At 57.2% G+C, this 18,540-nt stretch overlaps 1 protein-coding gene across 4 annotated transcripts in view; it reads left to right on the top strand.

Annotated features, from left to right (window-relative positions):
• Nucleotides 1–596: 596 nt before the first annotated feature.
• The window catches only part of dok3 (docking protein 3), a 32,615-nt gene continuing 14,671 nt past the window's right edge, over nt 597–18,540 (top strand). For all 4 annotated transcript variants that reach the window (XM_042303537.1, XM_042303538.1, XM_042303539.1 and 1 more), the window contains exons 1-3: nt 597–732; nt 930–1,134; nt 2,145–2,245. In XM_042303537.1, the coding sequence (XP_042159471.1) occupies nt 676–732; nt 930–1,134; nt 2,145–2,245 (363 nt within the window). In that variant the 5' untranslated portion in view covers nt 597–675. The remainder of the gene's footprint in view (nt 733–929; nt 1,135–2,144; nt 2,246–18,540) is intronic.

The following is an 18,540-nucleotide window of genomic DNA, read 5'->3' on the forward strand; positions in this document are numbered from 1 at the left end:
TCACTATCACCTCAGACTGCTGTGTTGACTACTCTGCAGCGGAGAGACTGGGGGGGAAGGGACTGTCAGTTGGTAGTGGTGGATGTAACCGTATTAACAGACTTGGGGAGGGTGCTGAACTCTGAGGTGCTGGTGGTTAACCTAACTAACAGAAATTAGAACAAAGACTACAGGATAACCGAACTAACAGAAATTAGAACGAAGACTGCAGGATAACCTAACTAACAGAAATTAGAACGAAGACTACAGGATAACCGAACTAACAGAAATTAGAACGAAGACTGCAGGATAACCTAACTAACAGAAATTAGAACGAAGACTACAGCATTTTAGGGGAGGATAACCTAACTAACAGAAATTAGAACAAAGACAACAGCGTTTTAGGGGAGGATAACCTAACTAACAGAAATTAGAACAAAGACTACAGCGTTTTAGGGGAGGATAACCTAACAGAAATTAGAACAAAGACTACAGCGTTTTACTAGAGGATAACCTAACTAACAGAAATTAGAACAAAGACTACAGCGTTTTACTAGAGGATAACCTAACTAACAGAAATTAGAACAAAGACTACAGCGTTTTAGGGGAGGATAACCTAACAGACTTGAGAGAGGACGTAGGCTACACTCAGGTGAAGGTCAAGAACTGTTTGATTGCCTCACACAGAAGGAGAGGATGGAGGTTGTTTTCAAGGAGGGGATGCTCTACGTTAAGGGAAACAAGTTTGGAAAGGTGAGTGTTTACGGAGATGCTGTATTATCTGCAAGACTTTACTTAACTGAGCTAATAGATGATCGTCTTTACTAATGTTGGAAGAAATCGTTGAAGGCTATTCTCGTCTGATTACAAATTCAAGTGATGTTATGAAAGTTCTTTCAACGCTAAAAGAAGAATTCATCGTGATTGACCGCTATATCCGTCCACCACAGAAAACGTGGAGGAAGACGTGGATCGTTCTCTACCCCACTAGCATTTTCGGCATCGGTCGAGTCGAATTCCACGACATCCTTGACGGAGGCCACACAACCACCAAGTCCAAATCCACCCAGTGTAGGAGGATTGTTCAGCTGTGCGACTGCCTCAGTGTTACCCTGGTCCCAGAGGAGAGCTTCGCTCCAGCACTACCTAACGATGGTATAGTGTTTTTAGTCCAGTACTAGGCTTAATCTGTCTATGAAACCAGTCCTTAATCTGTCTATGAAACCAGTCCTTACTCTGTCCATGAAACCAGTCCTTAATCTATGAAACCAGTCCTTAATCTGTCTATGAAACCAATCTTTAATCTCTTTATGAAACCAGTCCTTACTCTGTCTATGAAACCAGTCCTTAATCTATGAAACCAGTCCTTAATCTGTCTATGAAACCAGTCTTTAATCTCTCTATGAAACCAGTCCTTAATCTGTCTATGAAACCAGTCCTTAATCTGTCTATGAAACCAGTCCTTAATCTGTCTATGAAACCAGTCCTTAATCTGTCTATGAAACCAGTCCTTAATCTGTCTATGAAACCGGTCCTTAATCTGTCTATGAAACCAGTCCTTAATCTGTCTATGAAACCGGTCCTTAATCTGTCTATGAAACCAGTCCTTAATCTGTCCATGAAACCAGTCCTTAATCTGTCCATGAAACCAGTCCTTAATCTGTCTATGAAACCAGTCCTTAATCTGTCTATGAAACCAGTCCTTAATCTGTCTATGAAACCAGTCCTTAATCTGTCCATGAAACCAGTCCTTAATCTGTCCATGAAACCAGTCCTTAATCTGTCTATGAAACCAGTCCTTAATCTGTCCATGAAACCAGTCCTTAATCTGTCTATGAAACCAGTCCTTAATCTGTCCATGAAACCAGTCCTTAATCTGTCTATGAAACCAGTCCTTAATCTGTCCATGAAACCAGTCCTTAATCTGTCTATGAAACCGGTCCTTAATCTGTCTATGAAACCGGTCCTTAATCTGTCCATGAAACCAGTCCTTAATCTGTTAATATCAGTGTTTCAGAGTGTAAACTCTCTGCAATCTGAGAAACAGTTGAACCCCTGATTTATTAAGACAGTTTATCTGTTTAAATGTTGGTTTATTACATTTATTTGCTTTAGTTCTCTTTTTTTTTTTCCTAAAATAAAACTTTTTGACTTTTGACCTCCAGACTGTAGAGCGTTTGACCTGAACACCACACAAAGAAGATACATCCTGGCCTCAGAGAACTACCATGACTGGGTGGGGGCTCTCTGCCAACTAGCCTTCCAGGTAGGTGCCGTATGTGTTTGTTATCTTCCCGGTAGGGGCCGTATGTGTTTGTTATCTTCCCGGTAGGGGCCGTATGTGTTTGTTATCTTCCAGTCCTTATGTGTTTGTTATCTTCCCGGTAGGGTGTTTATGTGTTTGTTATCTTCCCGGTAGGGGCCAGTGTTTGTTATCTTCCCGGTTAGGGGCCGTACGTGTTTGTTATCTTCCCGGTTAATGTGTTTGTTATCTTCCCGGTTAGGTGCCGTATGTGTTTGTTATCTTCCCGGTAGGGGCCAATGTGTTTGTTATCTTCCCAGTAGGGGCCGTTGTGTTTGTTATCTTCCCGGTAGAAGCTGTATGTGTTTGTTATCTTCCCGGTAGGGGCCGTATGTGTTTGTTATCTTCCCGGTAGGTGCCGTATGTGTTTGTTATCTTCCAGGTAGGTGCCGTATGTGTTTGTTATCTTCCCGGTAGGGGCCGTATGTGTTTGTTATCTTCCCGGTAGGGGCCGTATGTGTTTGTTATCTTCCCGGTAGGGGCCGTATGTGTTTGTTATCTTCCCGGTAGGGGCCGTATGTGTTTGTTATCTTCCCGGTAGGGGCCCTATGTGTTTGTTATCTTCCCGGTAGGTGCCGTATGTGTTTGTTATCTTCCCGGTAGGGGCCGTATGTGTTTGTTATCTTCCCGGTAGGGGCCCCTATGTGTTTGTTATCTTCCCGGTAGGGGCCGTATGTGTTTGTTATCTTCCCGGTAGGGGCCGTATGTGTTTGTTATCTTCCCGGTAGGGTCCGTATGTGTTTGTTATCTTCCCGGTAGGGGGCCGTATGTGTTTGTTATCTTCCCGGTAGGGGCCGTATGTGTTTGTTATCTTCCCGGTAGGGGCCGTACGTGTTTGTTATCTTCCCGGTAGGGGCCGTATGTGTTTGTTATCTTCCCGGTAGGTGCCGTATGTGTTTGTTATCTTCCCGGTAGGGGCCGTATGTGTTTGTTATCTTCCCGGTAGGGGCCGTATGTGTTTGTTATCTTCCCGGTAGGGGCCGTATGTGTTTGTTATCTTCCCGGTAGGGGCCGTATGTGTTTGTTATCTTCCCGGTAGGTGCCCTATGTGTTTGTTATCTTCCCGGTAGGGGCCGTATGTGTTTGTTATCTTCCCGGTAGGGGCCGTATGTGTTTGTTATCTTCCCGGTAGGGGCCATATGTGTTTGTTATCTTCCCGGTAGGGGCCGTATGTGTTTGTTATCTTCCCGGTAGGGGCCGTATGTGTTTGTTATCTTCCCGTAGGGGCCGTATGTGTTTGTTATCTTCCCGGTAGGGGCCGTATGTGTTTGTTATCTTCCCGGTAGGGGCCCTATGTGTTTGTTATCTTCCAGGTAGGTGCCGTATGTGTTTGTTATCTTCCCGGTAGGGGCCGTATGTGTTTGTTATCTTCCCGGTAGGGGCCGTATGTGTTTGTTATCTTCCCGGTAGGGGCCGTATGTGTTTGTTATCTTCCCGGTAGGGGCCGTATGTGTTTGTTATCTTCCCGGTAGGGGCCGTATGTGTTTGTTATCTTCCCGGTAGGGGCCGTATGTGTTTGTTATCTTCCCGGTAGGGGCCGTATGTGTTTGTTATCTTCCCGGTAGGGGCCGTATGTGTTTGTTATCTTCCCGGTAGGGGCCGTATGTGTTTGTTATCTTCCCGGTAGGGGCCGTATGTGTTTGTTATCTTCCCGGTAGGGGCCGTATGTGTTTGTTATCTTCCCGGTAGGGGCCGTATGTGTTTGTTATCTTCCCAGTAGGGGCCGTATGTGTTTGTTATCTTCCCGGTAGGGGCCGTATGTGTTTGTTATCTTCCCGGTAGGGGCCGTATGTGTTTGTTATCTTCCCGGTACACATGGAGGGGACTATATAAATAGTGTTTCTCTCAGTCGCTCCTTCCTTCCAGGTACACAGGGAGGAGGGGACTATATAAATAGTGTTTCTCTCAGTCGCTCCTTCCTTCCAGGTACACATGGAGGAGGGGACTATATAAATAGTGTTTCTCTCAGTCGCTCCTTCCTTCCAGGTACACATGGAGGAGGGGACTATAAGGGGCTAGTATTTATAAGACAACACTAGAAGGGGCTTGTAGTGTTTGTCTCTCTGGTAGCTCAGCCTGTAGCAAATGCGCCCTATTCCCTATAGGGTACCTTATTCCTTGTACTTCACTCATTTTGACCAGGAGCCAATAGGGAGCAATTTTCAAGAAAACACACTGGCAACAATGAGGAAGTAGTCCTGGTGGTAACAACTTGGTCACCTCCTTACTTCTCCTTCTCTTTACTGCTGCTTACACAAAACCTGTCTCCCCTCCCCTAGCCGTTCTCCCTCCCCTAGCCTGTCTCCCCTCCCCTAGCCTGTCTCCCCTCCCCCTAGCCTGTCTCTCCCTCCCCCTAGCCTGTCTCCCTCCCCTAGCCTGTCTCCCCTCCCCTAGCCGTTCTCCCTCCCCCTAGCCTGTCTCCCCCCCCCTAGCCTGTCTCCCCTCCCCTAGCCTGTCTCCCCTCCCCTAGCCGTTCTCCCTCCCCCTAGCCTGTCTCCCTCCCCCTAGCCTTCTCCCTCCCCTAGCCTGTCTCCCCTCCCCTAGCATGTCTCCCCTCCCCTAGCCTGTCTCTCCTCCCCTAGCCTGTCTCCCCTCCCCCTAGCCGTTCTCCCTCCCCCTAGCCTGTCTCCCCTCCCCTAGCCGTTCTCCCTCCCCCTAGCCTGTCTCCCCCCCTAGCCTGTCTCTCCTCCCCTACCCTGTCTCCCTCCCCCTAGCCGTTCTCCCCTCACCCTAGCCTGTCTCCTCCCCCTAGCCTGTCTCCCTCCCCTAGCCTGTCTCCCTCCCCTAGCCACCTCTCAAACCCCTGTCTCCCTCCCCTAGCCTCTCAAACCCTGTCTCCCTCCCCTAGCCTGTCTCCCTCCCCCTAGCCTGTCTCCCTCCCTAGCCACCTCTCCCCTGTCTCCCCTAGCCTGTCTCCCTCCCCCTAGCCTGTCTCCCTCCTCCTAGCCTGTCTCCCCTCCCCTAGCCTCCTCTCAAACCCCATCTCCTCCCCCTAGCCTGTCCCTCCCCTCCCTCCCCTGCCCCTAGCCTGTCTCCTCCCCTAGCCTGTCTCCCTCCCCTAGCCTGTCTCCCCCCCCTAGCCTGTCTCTCCTCCCCCTAGCCTGCCTCCCCTAGCCTGCCTCCTCCCCTAGCCACCTCTCAAAGCCTGCCCCCTAGCTTCTGCTCAAACCCTGTCTCTCCTCCCCTAGCCTGTCTCCCCTCCCCTAGCCTGTCTCTCCTCCCCCTAGCCTGTCTCCCCCTCCCCCTAGCCTGTCTCCCTCCCCTAGCCTGTCTCTCCTCCCCTAGCCTGTCTCTCCTCCCCTAGCCTGTCTCTCCTCCCCTAGCCTCCTCTCAAACCCCCGTTTCTCCTCCCCTAGCCTGTCTCTCCTCCCCCTAGTCCTCTCAAACCCCATCTCTCCCTCCACCTAGCCTGTCTCTCAAACCCCCATCTCTCCCCCTAGCCTGTCTCTCCCTCCCCTAGCCTGTCTCTCCTCCCCCTAGCCTCCTCTCAAACCCCATCTCCCTCCCCCCTAGCCTGTCTCTCCTCCCTAGCCTGTCTCTCCTCCCCTAGCCTGTCTCTCCTCCCCTAGCCTGTCTCTCCTCCCCTAGCCTGTCTCTCCTCCCCTAGCCTGTCTCTCCTCCCCTAGTCTCCTCTCAAACCCCCATCTCTCCTCCCCTAGCCTGTCTCTCCTCCTCCTAGCCTGTCTCTCCCCCCCCCTAGCCTCCTCTCAAACCCCATCTCCTCCCCTAGCCTATGTCCCTCCCCTAGCCTGTCTCCTCCCCCTAGCCTGTCTCCCCTCCCCTAGCCTGTCTCCTCCCTAGCCTGTCTCTCCTCCCTAGCCTGTCTCTCCTCCCCTAGCCTGTCTCACCTCCCCTAGCCTCCTCTCAAACCCCGTTTCTCCTCCCCCTAGCCTGTCTCTCCTCCCCTAGTCTCCTCTCAAACCCCATCTCTCCCTCCACCTAGCCTGTCTCTCCTCCCCCCCTAGTCTCCTCTCAAACCCCATCCCTCCTCCCCCTAGCCTCCTCTCAAACCCCGTCTCCCCTCCCTAGCCTCCTCTCAAACCCCGTCTCTCCTCCCCTAACATCTTCTCAAACCCCTGTCTCTCCTCCCCTAGTCTCCTCTCAAACCCCATCTCTCCTCCACCTAGCCTGTCTCTCCTCCCCTAGCCTCCTCTCAAACCCCGTCTCTCCTCCCCTAACCTGTCTCTCCTCCCCCCTAGCCTGTCTCTCCTCCCCCTAGCCTGTCTCTCCTCCCCCTAGCCTGTCTCTCCTCCCCCTAGCCTGTCTCTCCTCCCCCTAGTCTCCTCTCAAACCCCCATCTCTCCTCCCCCTAGCCTGTCTCTCCTCCCCCTAGCCTGTCTCTCCTCCCCTAGCCTCCTCTCAAACCCCATCTCTCCTCCCCCTAGCCTCCTCTCAAACCCCGTCTCCTCCCCTAGCCTCCTCTCAAACCCCGTCTCTCCTCCCCTTACATCTTCTCAAACCCCCGTCTCTCCTCCCCCTAGCCTGTCTCTCCTCCCCCTAGCCCCGTCTCCTCCCCTAGCCTCCTCTCAAACCCCGTCTCTCCTCCCCTAACATCTTCTCAAACCCCCGTCTCTCCTCCCCTAGTCTCCTCTCAAACCCCATCCCTCCTCCCCCTAGCCTCCTCTCAAACCCCATCCCTCCTCCCCCTAGCCTCCTCTCAAACCCCATCTCCTCCCCTAGCCTCCTCTCAAATCCCGTCTCTCCTCCCTAACATCTTCTCAAACCCCTGTCTCTCCTCCCCCTAGCCTGTCTCTCCTCTCCTAGTCTCCTCTCAAACCCCATCTCTCCTCCACCTAACCTGCCTCCTCCCCTAGTCTCCTCTCAAACCCCATCTCTCCTCCCCTAGCCTCCTCTCAAACCCCCATCTCTCTCCCCCTAGCCTGTCTCCCTCCCCCTAACCTTCTCAAACCCCCCGTCTCTCCTCCCCCTAGTCTCCTCTCAAACCCCATCCCTCCTCCCTAGCCTCCTCTCAAACCCCATCCCTCCTCCCCTAGCCTCCTCTCAAACCCCATCTCCTCCCCTAGCCTCCTCTCAAATCCGTCTCTCCTCCCTAACATCTTCTCAAACCCCATGTCTCTCCTCCCCCTAGCCTGTCTCTCCTCTCCCTAGTCTCCTCTCAAACCCCATCTCTCCTCCACCTAACCTGTCTCCTCCCTAGTCTCCTCTCAAACCCCATCTCTCCTCCCCTAGCCTCCTCTCAAACCCCCCTCTCCTCCCCCTGCCCCCCCTAGCCTGTCTCTCCTCCCCCTAGCCTCCTCTCAAACCCCATCTCCCTCCCCTAGCCTCCTCTCAAACCCCGTCTCTCCTCCACCTAGCCTCCTCTCAAACCCCGTCTCTCCTCCCCTAACATCTTCTCAAACCCCTGTCTCTCCTCCCCTAGTCTCCTCTCAAACCCCATCTCTCCCTCCACCTAACCTGTCTCTCCTCCCCTAGTCTCCTCTCAAACCCCATCTCTCCTCCCCTAGCCCCTCTCAAACCCCCATCTCTCCTCCCCTAGCCTGTCTCTCCTCCCCTAGCCTGTCCCCCCTAGCCTCCTCTCAAACCCCATCTCCCTCCCCCATTCTGTCTCTCCTCCCCTAGCCTCCTCTCAAACCCCATCTCCCTCCCCTAGCCTCCTCTCAAACCCGTCTCTCCTCCCCTAGCCCCCGTCTCTCCTCCCTAACATCTTCTCAGACCCTGTCTCTCCTCCCCCTAGCCTGTCTCTCCTCCCCCTAGTCTCCTCTCAAACCCCATCTCTCCCTCCACCTAACCTGTCTCTCCTCCCCTAGTCTCCTCTCAAACCCCATCTCTCCCTCCACCTAACCTGTCTCTCCTCCCCTAGTCTCCTCTCAAACCCCATCTCTCCTCCCCCTAGCCTCCTCTCAAACCCCCATCTCTCCTCCCCTAGCCTGTCTCTCCTCCCTCTCCCCCCCTAGCCTCCTCTCAAACCCCATCTCCCTCCCCTAGCCTCCTCTCAAACCCCGTCTCTCCTCCACCTAGCCTCCTCTCAAACCCCGTCTCTCCTCCCTAACATCTTCTCAAACCCCTGTCTCTCCTCCCCTAGTCTCCTCTCAAACCCCATCTCTCCCTCCACCTAACCTGTCTCCCTCCCCTAGTCTCCTCTCAAACCCCATCTCTCCTCCCCCTAGCCTCCTCTCAAACCCCCATCTCTCTCCCCCTAGCCTGTCTCTCCTCCCCCTAGTCTCTCCCCCCTAGCCTCCTCTCAAACCCCCCATTCTGTCTCTCCTCCCCCTAGCCTCTCAAACCCCATCTCCCTCCCCTAGCCTCCTCTCAAACCCCGTCTCTCCTCCCCTAGCCTCCTCTCAAACCCCGTCTCTCCTCCCTAACATCTTCTCAGACCCTGTCTCTCCTCCCCCTAGCCTGTCTCTCCTCCCCCTAGTCTCCTCTCAAACCCCATCTCTCCCTCCACCTAACCTGTCTCTCCTCCCCCTAGTCTCCTCTCAAACCCCATCTCTCCTCCCACTAGCCTCTCAAACCCCCCATCTCTCCTCCCCTAGCCTGTCTCTCCTCCCCTAGCCTGTCTCTCCTCTCCTCTCAAACCCCCCCCTAGCCTCTCCTCCCCTAGCCTGTCTCTCCCCCATAGTCTGTCTCTCCTCCCCCTAGCCTGTCCTCCCCTAGCCTGTCTCTCCTCCCCCTAGCCTGTCTCTCCTCCCCCTAGTCTCCTCTCAAACCCCATCTGTCTCTCCTCCCCTAGCCTCCCCCTCTCAAACCCCATCTCCTCCCCTAGCCTCCTCCCCTAAACCCCTGTCTCCTCCCCTAGCATGTCTCCCCTCCCCCTAGCCTGTCTCATCCCCCTAGTCTCCTCTCAAACCCCATCTCTCCTCCCCTAGCCTGTCTCTCCTCCCCTAGCCTGTCTCTCCCCCCTAGTCTCCTCTCAAACCCCATCTCCCCCCCTAGCCTATGTCCCTCCCCTCTGTCTCTCCTCCCCTAGCCTCCTCTCAAACCCTCCCCTCCCCTAGCCTGTCTCTCCTCCCCTAGCCTGTCTCTCCTCCCCCTAGCCTGTCTCCCCTCCCCTAGCCTGTCTCTCCCCCTAGCCTCCCCTCCCCTAGCCTCCTCTCTCCTCCCCTAGCCTGTCTCTCCTCCCCCTAGCCTGTCTCTCCTCCCCCCTCTCAAACCCCGTTTCTCCTCCCCCTAGCCTGTCTCTCCTCCCCCTAGTCTCCTCTCAAACCCCATCTCTCCCTCCACCTAGCCTGTCTCTCCTCCCCTAGTCTCCTCTCAAACCCCCGTCTCTCCTCCCCCTAGCCTGTCTCTCCTCCCCCTAGTCTCCTCTCAACCCCATCTCTCCTCCCCTAGACTCCTCTCAAACCCCGTCTCCCCCCTAGCCTGTCTCCTCCCCTAGCCTGTCTCTCCTCCCCCTAAACCCTCCTCCCCCTAGCCTGTCTTCCCTCCCCTCCTCTCCTCCCTAGCCTGTCTCTCTCCCCCTAACCTCTTCTCAAACCCCATCTCTCCTCCCCTAGTCTCCTCTCAAACCCCCGTCTCTCCTCCCCCTAGCCTGTCTCTCCTCCCCCTAGTCTCCTCTCAAACCCCATCTCTCCCTCCACCTAGCCTGTCTCTCCTCCCCTAGTCTCCTCTCAAACCCCATCTCTCCCTCCACCTAGCCTGTCTCTCCTCCCCCTAGTCTCCTCTCAAACCCCATCTCTCTCCCCTAGCCTCCTCCTCAAACCCCGTCTCCCTCCCCTAGCCTCCTCTCAAACCCCGTCTCCCTCCCCTAACATCTTCTCAAACCCCTGTCTCTCCTCCCCTAGTCTCCTCTCAAACCCCATCTCCCTCCCCTAGCCTGTCTCTCCTCCCCCTAGCCTGTCTCTCCTCCCCTAGCCTCCTCCCCCCCCTAGCCTCCTCTCAAACCCCATCTCCCTCCCCCTAGCCTGTCTCTCCTCCCCTAGCCTGTCTCTCCTCTCCCCTAGCCTGTCTCTCCTCCCCCTAGCCTGTCTCTCTCCCCCCCTAGCCTGTCTCTCCTCCCCTAGTCTCCTCTCAGCCCCCATCTCTCCTCTCCCCCCCCTCTCTCCCTAACCTCCTCTCAAACCCCATCTCCTCCCCTCCTCCCCCCTAGCCTGTCTCCCTCCCTGTCTCCCCCTAGCCTGTCTCCCCTCCTAGCCTGTCTCCCTCCCCTAGCCTGTCTCTCACCTCCCCTAGCCTCCTCTCAAACCCCCGTTTCTCCTCCCCCTAGCCTGTCTCTCCTCCCCTAGTCTCCTCTCAAACCCCATCTCTCCCTCCACCTAGCCTGTCTCTCCTCCCCTAGTCTCCTCTCAAACCCCATCTCTCCTCCCCTAGCCTCCTCTCAAACCCCCGTCTCCTCTAAAACCCCGTCTCTCCTCCCCCTAACATCTTCTCAAACCCTGTCTCTCCTCCCCTAGTCTCCTCTCAAACTCCTCCACCTAGCCTGTCTCTCCTCCCCCTAGCCTCCTCTCAAACCCCGTCTCTCCTCCCCTAACCTGTCTCTCCTCCCCTAGCCTGTCTCTCCTCCCTAGCCTGTCCTCCTCCCCTAGCCTGTCTCCTCCTCCTAATCTCCTCCCCCTAGCCTCTCCTCCCTAGTCTCCTCTCAAACCCCCATCTCCCCCTAGCCTGTCTCCCTCCCCTAGCCTGTCTCTCCTCCCCTAGCCTGTCTCTCCTCCCTAGCTCCTCTCAAACCCCATCTCTCCTCCCTAGCCTCCTCCAGCCTGTCTCCTCCCCTAGCCTCCTCTCAAACCCCATCTCTCCTCCCCCTAGCTTCTCAAACCCCCGTCTCTCCTCCCCTAGCCTGTCTCTCCTCCCCTAGCCCCGTCTCCTCCCCTAGCCTCCTCTCAAACCCCGTCTCTCCTCCCCTAACATCTTCTCAAACCCCCCGTCTCTCCTCCCCCTAGTCTCCTCTCAAACCCCATCCCTCCTCCCCTAGCCTCCTCTCAAACCCCATCCCTCCTCCCCTAGCCTCCTCTCAAACCCCATCTCCTCCCCTAGCCTCCTCTCAAATCCGTCTCTCTCCCTAACATCTTCTCAAACCCCTGTCTCTCCTCCCCCCTAGCCTGTCTCTCCTCTCCTAGTCTCCTCTCAAACCCCATCTCTCCTCCACCTAACCTGTCTCTCCTCCCCTAGTCTCCTCTCAAACCCCATCTCTCCTCCCCTAGCCTCCTCTCAAACCCCCATCTCTCCTCCCCTAGCCTGTCTCTCCTCCCCTAACATCTTCTCAGCCCCCGTCTCTCCTCCCCTAGTCTCCTCTCAAACCCCATCCCTCCTCCCCTAGCCTCCTCTCAAACCCCATCCCTCCTCCCTAGCCTCCTCTCAGCCCCATCTCCTCCCCTAGCCTCCTCTCAAATCCGTCTCTCCTCCCCTAACATCTTCTCAAACCCTGTCTCTCCTCCCCTAGCCTGTCTCTCCTCTCCTAGTCTCCTCTCAAACCCCATCTCTCCTCCACCTAACCTGTCTCTCCTCCCCTAGTCTCCTCTCAAACCCCCATCTCTCCTCCCCTAGCCTCCTCTCAAACCCCCATCTCTCCTCCCCTAGCCTGTCTCTCCTCCTCCACCTCCCCTAGCCTCCTCTCAGTCCATCTCCTCCCCTAGTCTCCTCTCAAACCCCTCCACCTCCTCCTCTCTCTCCCTCCCTAACATCTTCTCAGCTCTCCTCTCTCCTCTCAAACCCCATCTCCCCTCCACCCTAGCCTGTCTCCCCCCCCTAGTCTCTCTCAAACCCCATCTCTCCTCCCTAGCCTCCTCTCAAACCCCCATCTCTCCTCCTCCCCCTCCCTAGTCTGTCTCTCTCCCCCTCCTCTCAAACCCCATCTCCCTCCCCCATCTCTCTCTCCCCCTAGCCTCCTCTCAAACCCCATCTCCCTCCCTAGCCTCCTCTCAAACCCCGTCTCTCCTCCCCTAGCCTCCTCTCAAACCCCGTCTCTCCTCCCCTAACATCTTCTCAGACCCCTGTCTCTCCTCCCCCTAGCCTGTCTCTCCTCCCCTAGTCTCCCTCAAACCCCATCTCTCCCTCCACCTAACCTGTCTCTCCTCCCCTAGTCTCCTCTCAAACCCCATCTCTCCTCCCACTAGCCTCCTCTCAAACCCCCATCTCTCTCCCCCCTAGCCTGTCTCTCCTCCCCCTAGCCTGTCTCTCCCCCCCTAGCCTCCTCTCAAACCCCATCTCCCTCCCCTAGCCGGTCTCTCCTCCCCTAGCCTGTCTCTCCTCCCCTAGCCTGTCTCTCCTCCCCCTAGCCTGTCTCTCCTCCCCCTAGCCTGTCTCTCCTCCCCCTAGCCTGTCTCTCCTCCCCTAGTCTCCTCTCAAACCCCATCTCTCTCCCCCTCCTCCCCCCTAGCCTCCTCTCCTCTCAAACCCCATCTCCCTCCCCTAGCCCCCTCCCCTAGTCTCCTCCCCTCAAACCTGTCTCCTCCCTCCCCTCCCTAGCCTGTCTCTCTTCCCCCTAGCCTCTCTCCCCTAGTCTCCTCTCAAACCCCCATCTCTCCTCCCCTAGCCTGTCTCTCCTCCCCCTAGCCTGTCTCTCCTCCCCCTAGCCTCCTCTCAAACCCCATCTCCCTCCCCTAGCCTATGTCCCTCCTCCCCTAGCCTGTCTCCCCTCCCCTAGCCTGTCTCCCCCCCCTAGCCTGTCTCTCCTCCCCTAGCCTGTCTCTCCTCCCCTAGCCTGTCTCTCCTCCCCTAGCCTCCTCTCAAACCCCGTTTCTCCTCCCCCCTAGCCTGTCTCTCCTCCCCCTAGTCTCCTCTCAAACCCCATCTCTCCTCCACCTAGCCTGTCTCTCCTCCCCCTAGTCTCCTCTCAAACCCCGTCTCTCCTCCCCCTAGCCTGTCTCTCCTCCCCCTAGTCTCCTCTCAAACCCCATCTCTCCTCCCCTAGACTCCTCTCAAACCCCCGTCTCTCCTCCCCCTAGCCTGTCTCCCCTCCCCTAGCCTGTCTCTCCTCCCCTCTAGCCTGTCTCCCCCCCTAGCCTGTCTCTCCTCCCTAGCCTGTCTCCTCCCCTAGCCTGTCTCTCCTCCCCTAGCCTGCCTGTCTCTCCTCCCCCTAGCCTCCTCTCAAACCCCCGTTTCTCCTCCCCTAGCCTGTCTCTCCTCCCTAGTCTCCTCTCAAACCCCATCTCTCCCTCCACCTAGCCTGTCTCTCCTCCCCTAGTCTCCTCTCAAACCCCGTCTCTCCTCCCCCTAGCCTGTCTCTCCTCCCCTAGTCTCCTCTCAAACCCCATCTCTCCTCCCCCTAGACTCCTCTCAAACCCCGTCTCGCCTCCCCCTAGCCTGTCTCCCTCCCCTAGCCTGTCTCTCCTCCCCCTAGCCTCTCCCCTCCCCTAGTCTTCCTCCCCTAGCCTCTCCTCCCCTAGCCTGTCTCTCCTCCCCCTAACCTCTTCTCAAACCCCATCTCTCCTCCACCTAGCCTGTCTCTCCTCCCCCTAAAACCCCGTCTCTCCTCCCCCTAGCCTGTCTCTCCTCCCCTAGTCTCCTCTCAAACCCCATCTCTCCTCCACCTAGCCTGTCTCTCCTCCCCTAGTCTCCTCTCAAACCCCATCTCTCCCTCCACCTAGCCTGTCTCTCCTCCCCTAGTCTCCTCTCAAACCCCATCTCTCCTCCCCCTAGCCTCCTCTCAAACCCCGTCTCCCTCCCTAGCCTCCTCTCAAACCCGTCTCTCCTCCCTAACATCTTCTCAAACCCCTGTCTCTCCTCCCCCTAGTCTCCTCTCAAACCCCATCTCTCACTCCACCTAGCCTGTCTCTCCTCCCCTAGTCTCCTCTCAAACCCCATCTCTCCTCCCCCTAGCCTCCTCTCAAACCCCCGTCTCTCCTCCCCCTAGCCTGTCTCTCCTCCCCTAGCCTGTCTCTCCTCCCCTAAACCCCTCCCCTCTGTCTCTCCTCCCCCTAGTCTGTCTCTCCTCCCCCTAGCCTGTCTCTCTCCCCTAGCCTGTCTCTCCTCCCCTAGTCTGTCTCTCCTCCCCCTAGCCTGTCTCTCTCCCCTCCTCCTCCTCCCCCTAGCCTGTCTCTCCTCCCTAAACCTCCCCCGTCTCCTCTCCTCTCAAACCCCGTCTCCCTCCCCCTTACATCTTCTCAGCCCCCTAGCCTGTCTCTCCTCCCCTAGTCTCCTCTCAAACCCCATCTCTCCTCCCCTAACTCCTCTCAAACCCCCTCTCTCCCTAGCCTGTCTCCTCCCCTAAACCCCCCCTAGCCTGTCTTCCCTCCCTAGCCTCCCCTCCTAGCCTGTCTCTCCTCCCCTAACCTCTTCTCAAACCCCATCTCTCCCTCCACCTCTCTCCTCCCCTAGTCTCCTCTCAGGCCCCGTCTCTCCTCCCCTAGCCTGTCTCTCCTCCCTAGTCTCCTCTCAAACCCTATCTCCCTCCACCTCCTGTCTCCCTCCCCTAGTCTCCTCTCAAACCCCCATCTCTCCTCCACCTAGCCTGTCTCTCCTCCCTAGTCTCCTCTCAAACCCCATCTCTCCTCCCCCTAGCCTCCTCTCAGCCCCGTCTCCCTCCCCTAGCCTCCTCTCAAACCCCGTCTCTCCTCCCTAACATCTTCTCAGCCCCTGTCTCTCCTCCCCTAGTCTCCTCTCAAACCCCATCTCTCCCACCTAGCCTGTCTCTCCTCCCCTAGTCTCCTCTCAAACCCCATCTCTCCTCCCCCTCCTCCTCTCAGCCCCGTGTCCTCCCCTCCTGTCTCCCTCCCCCTAGCCTGTCTCTCCTCCCCCTAGCCTGTCTCTCCTCCCCCTAGTCTGTCTCTCTCCCCCTAGCCTGTCTCTCCTCCCCTAGCCTGTCTCTCCTCCCCTAGTCTGTCTCTCCTCCCCCTAGCCTGTCTCTCCTCCCCTAGCGTGTCTCTCCTCCCCCTAGCCTGTCTCTCCTCCCCTAGCCTGTCTCTCCTCCCCTAGCCTCCTCTCAAACCCCGTCTCCTCCCCCTAGCCTCCTCTCAAACCCCGTCTCTCCTCCCCTTACATCTTCTCAAACCCCGTCTCTCCTCCCCCTAGCCTGTCTCTCCTCCCCCTCCCCGTCTCCTCCGCCTAAAACCCCATCCCTCCTCCCCCTAGCCTCCTCTCAAACCCCGTCTCTCCTCCCCCTAGCCTCCTCTCAAATCCGTCTCTCCTCCCCTAACATCTTCTCAAACCCCTGTCTCTCCTCCCCCTAGCCTGTCTCTCCTCTCCCTAGTCTCCTCTCAAACCCCATCTCTCCCTCCACCTAACCTGTCTCTCCTCCCCTAGTCTCCTCTCAAACCCCATCTCTCCTCCCCTAGCCTCCTCTCAAACCCCATCTCTCCTCCCCCTAGCCTGTCTCTCCTCCCCCTAGCCTGTCTCTCCTCCCCTAGCCTCCTCTCAAACCCCATCTCCTCCCCCATTCTGTCTCTCCTCCCCTAGCCTCCTCTCAAACCCCATCTCCCTCCCCCTAGCCTCCTCTCAAACCCAGTCTCTCCTCCCCCTAGCCTCCTCTCAAACCCCGTCTCTCCTCCCTAACATCTTCTCAGACCCCTGTCTCTCCTCCCCCTAGCCTGTCTCTCTCCTCTCCCTAGTCTCCTCTCAAACCCCATCTCTCCCTCCACCTAACCTGTCTCTCCTCCCCTAGTCTCCTCTCAAACCCCATCTCTCCTCCACTAGCCTCCTCTCAAACCCCCCCCCCTCTCTCCTCCCCTAGCCTGTCTCTCCTCCCCCTAGCCTGTCTCTCCTCCCCTAGCCTCCTCCTCCCCCTTATCCTCTCAAACCCCATCTCCCTCCCCCATTCTGTCTCTCCTCCCGTCTCAGCCTGTCTCTCCTCCCCCTAGCCCCTCTCAAACCCCCCCTATCTCCCTCCCCCTAGCCTCCTCTCAAACCCTGTCTCTCCCCCCCTAGCCTCCTCTCAAACCCCATCTCTCCTCCCCCTAGACTCCTCTCAAACCCCGTCTCTCCTACCCCCTAGCCTGTCTCCCCTCCTGTCTCCTCCCCTAGCCTGTCTCCCTCCCCTAGCCTGTCTCTCCTCCCCTAGCCTGTCTCTCCTCCCCCTAGCCCCCCATCTCTCTCCTCTCCCTAGCCTGTCTCTCCCCTAGCCTGTCTCCTCCCTCCCCTAGCCTGTCTCCCCCCCTAGCCTGTCTCCCCTCCCCTAGCCTGTCTCCCTCCCCCTAGCCTGTCTCTCCTCCCCCTAGCCTGTCTCTCCTCCCCTAGCCTCCTCTCAAACCCCCTTTCTCCTCCCCCCCCTAGCCTGTCTCTCCTCCCCCTAGTCTCCTCTCAAACCCCATCTCTCCCTCCACCTAGCCTGTCTCTCCTCCCCCTAGTCTCCTCTCAAACCCCGTCTCTCCTCCCCCTAGCCTGTCTCTCCTCCCCTAGTCTCCTCTCAAACCCCATCTCTCCTCCCCTAGACTCCTCTCAAACCCCGTCTCTCCTCCCCCTAGCCTGTCTCTCCTCCCCTAGCCTGTCTCTCCTCCCCCTAGCCTGTCTCCCTCCCCCTAGCCTGTCTCCCTCCCTCCCCCCCTAGCCTGTCTCCCCTCCCTAGCCTGTCTCTCCTCCCCCTAACCTCTTCTCAAACCCCATCTCTCCCTCCACCTAGCCTGTCTCTCCTCCCCTAGTCTCCTCTCAAACCCCGTCTCTCCTCCCCCTAGCCTGTCTCTCCTCCCCCCTAGTCTCCTCTCAAACCCCATCTCTCCCTCCACCTAGCCTGTCTCTCCTCCCCCTAGTCTCCTCTCAAACCCCATCTCTCCTCCCCTAGCCTCCTCTCAAACCCCGTCTCCCTCCCCTAGCCTCCTCTCAAACCCCGTCTCTCCTCCCCTAACATCTTCAAACCCCGTCTCTCCTCCCCTAGTCTCCTCTCAAACCCCATCTCTCACTCCACCTAGCCTGTCTCTCCTCCCCCTAGTCTCCTCTCAAACCCCATCTCTCCTCCCCCTAGCCTCCTCTCAAACCCCGTCTCTCCTCCCCCTAGCCTGTCTCTCCTCCCCCTAGCCTGTCTCTCCTCCCCCTAGCCTGTCTCTCCTCCCCCTAGTCTGTCTCTCCTCCCCCTAGCCTGTCTCTCCTCCCCCTAGCCTGTCTCTCCTCCCCCTAGTCTGTCTCTCCTCCCCCTAGCCTGTCTCTCCTCCCCCTAGCGTGTCTCTCCTCCCCCTAGCCTGTCTCTCCTCCCCCTAGCCTGTCTCTCCTCCCCTAGCCTCCTCTCAAACCCCGTCTCCTCCCCCTAGCCTCCTCTCAAACCCTGTCTCTCCTCCCCCTTACATCTTCTCAAACCCCCGTCTCTCCTCCCCCTAGCCTGTCTCTCCTCCCCTAGCCCCGTCTCCTCCCCTAGCCTCCTCTCAAACCCCGTCTCTCCTCCCCTAACATCTTCTCAAACCCCGTCTCTCCTCCCCTAGTCTCCTCTCAAACCCCATCCCTCCTCCCCTAGCCTCCTCTCAAACCCCGTCTCCTCCCCTAGCCTCCTCTCAAATCCGTCTCTCCTCCCCTAACATCTTCTCAAACCCCTGTCTCTCCTCCCCCTAGCCTGTCTCTCCTCTCCCTAGTCTCCTCTCAAACCCCATCTCTCCCTCCACCTAACCTGTCTCTCCTCCCCTAGTCTCCTCTCAAACCCCATCTCTCCTCCCCTAGCCTCCTCTCAAACCCCCATCTCTCCTCCCCTAGCCTGTCTCTCCTCACCTTAGCCTGTCTCTCCTCCCCTAGCCTCCTCTCAAACCCCATCTCCCTCCCCCATTCTGTCTCTCCTCCCCCTAGCCTCCTCTCAAACCCCATCTCCCTCCCCTAGCCTCCTCTCAAACCCAGTCTCTCCTCCCCTAGCCTCCTCTCAAACCCCGTCTCTCCTCCCCTAACATCTTCTCAGACCCCTGTCTCTCCTCCCCCTAGCCTGTCTCTCCTCCCCTAGTCTCCTCTCAAACCCCATCTCTCCCTCCACCTAACCTGTCTCTCCTCCCCTAGTCTCCTCTCAAACCCCATCTCTCCTCCCACTAGCCTCCTCTCAAACCCCCATCTCTCCTCCCCCTAGCCTGTCTCTCCTCCCCCTAGCCTGTCTCTCCTCCCCCTAGCCTCCTCTCAAACCCCATCTCCCTCCCCCATTCTGTCTCTCCTCCCGTAGCCTGTCTCTCCTCCCCCTAGCCTCCTCTCAAACCCCATCTCCCTCCCCCTAGCCTCCTCTCAAACCCTGTCTCTCCTCCCCTAGCCTCCTCTCAAACCCCGTCTCTCCTCCCCTAACATCTTCTCAAACCCCATCTCTCCTCCCCCTAGCCTGTCTCTCCTCCCGTAGCCTGTCTCTCCTCCCCCCAGCCGCTTCTTAAACTGTTTTACAATCATAAAACTAACTGAGACTAACTGGGCTTGTATACATCTAGGGTCATCTCTGATCTAGGGTTATCTCTGATCTAGGGTCATCTCTGATCTAG

This window comes from Oncorhynchus tshawytscha, linkage group LG21 (genome assembly GCF_018296145.1).
Source record: "Oncorhynchus tshawytscha isolate Ot180627B linkage group LG21, Otsh_v2.0, whole genome shotgun sequence".
NCBI classification, from domain to species: Eukaryota; Metazoa; Chordata; class Actinopteri; order Salmoniformes; family Salmonidae; genus Oncorhynchus; species Oncorhynchus tshawytscha.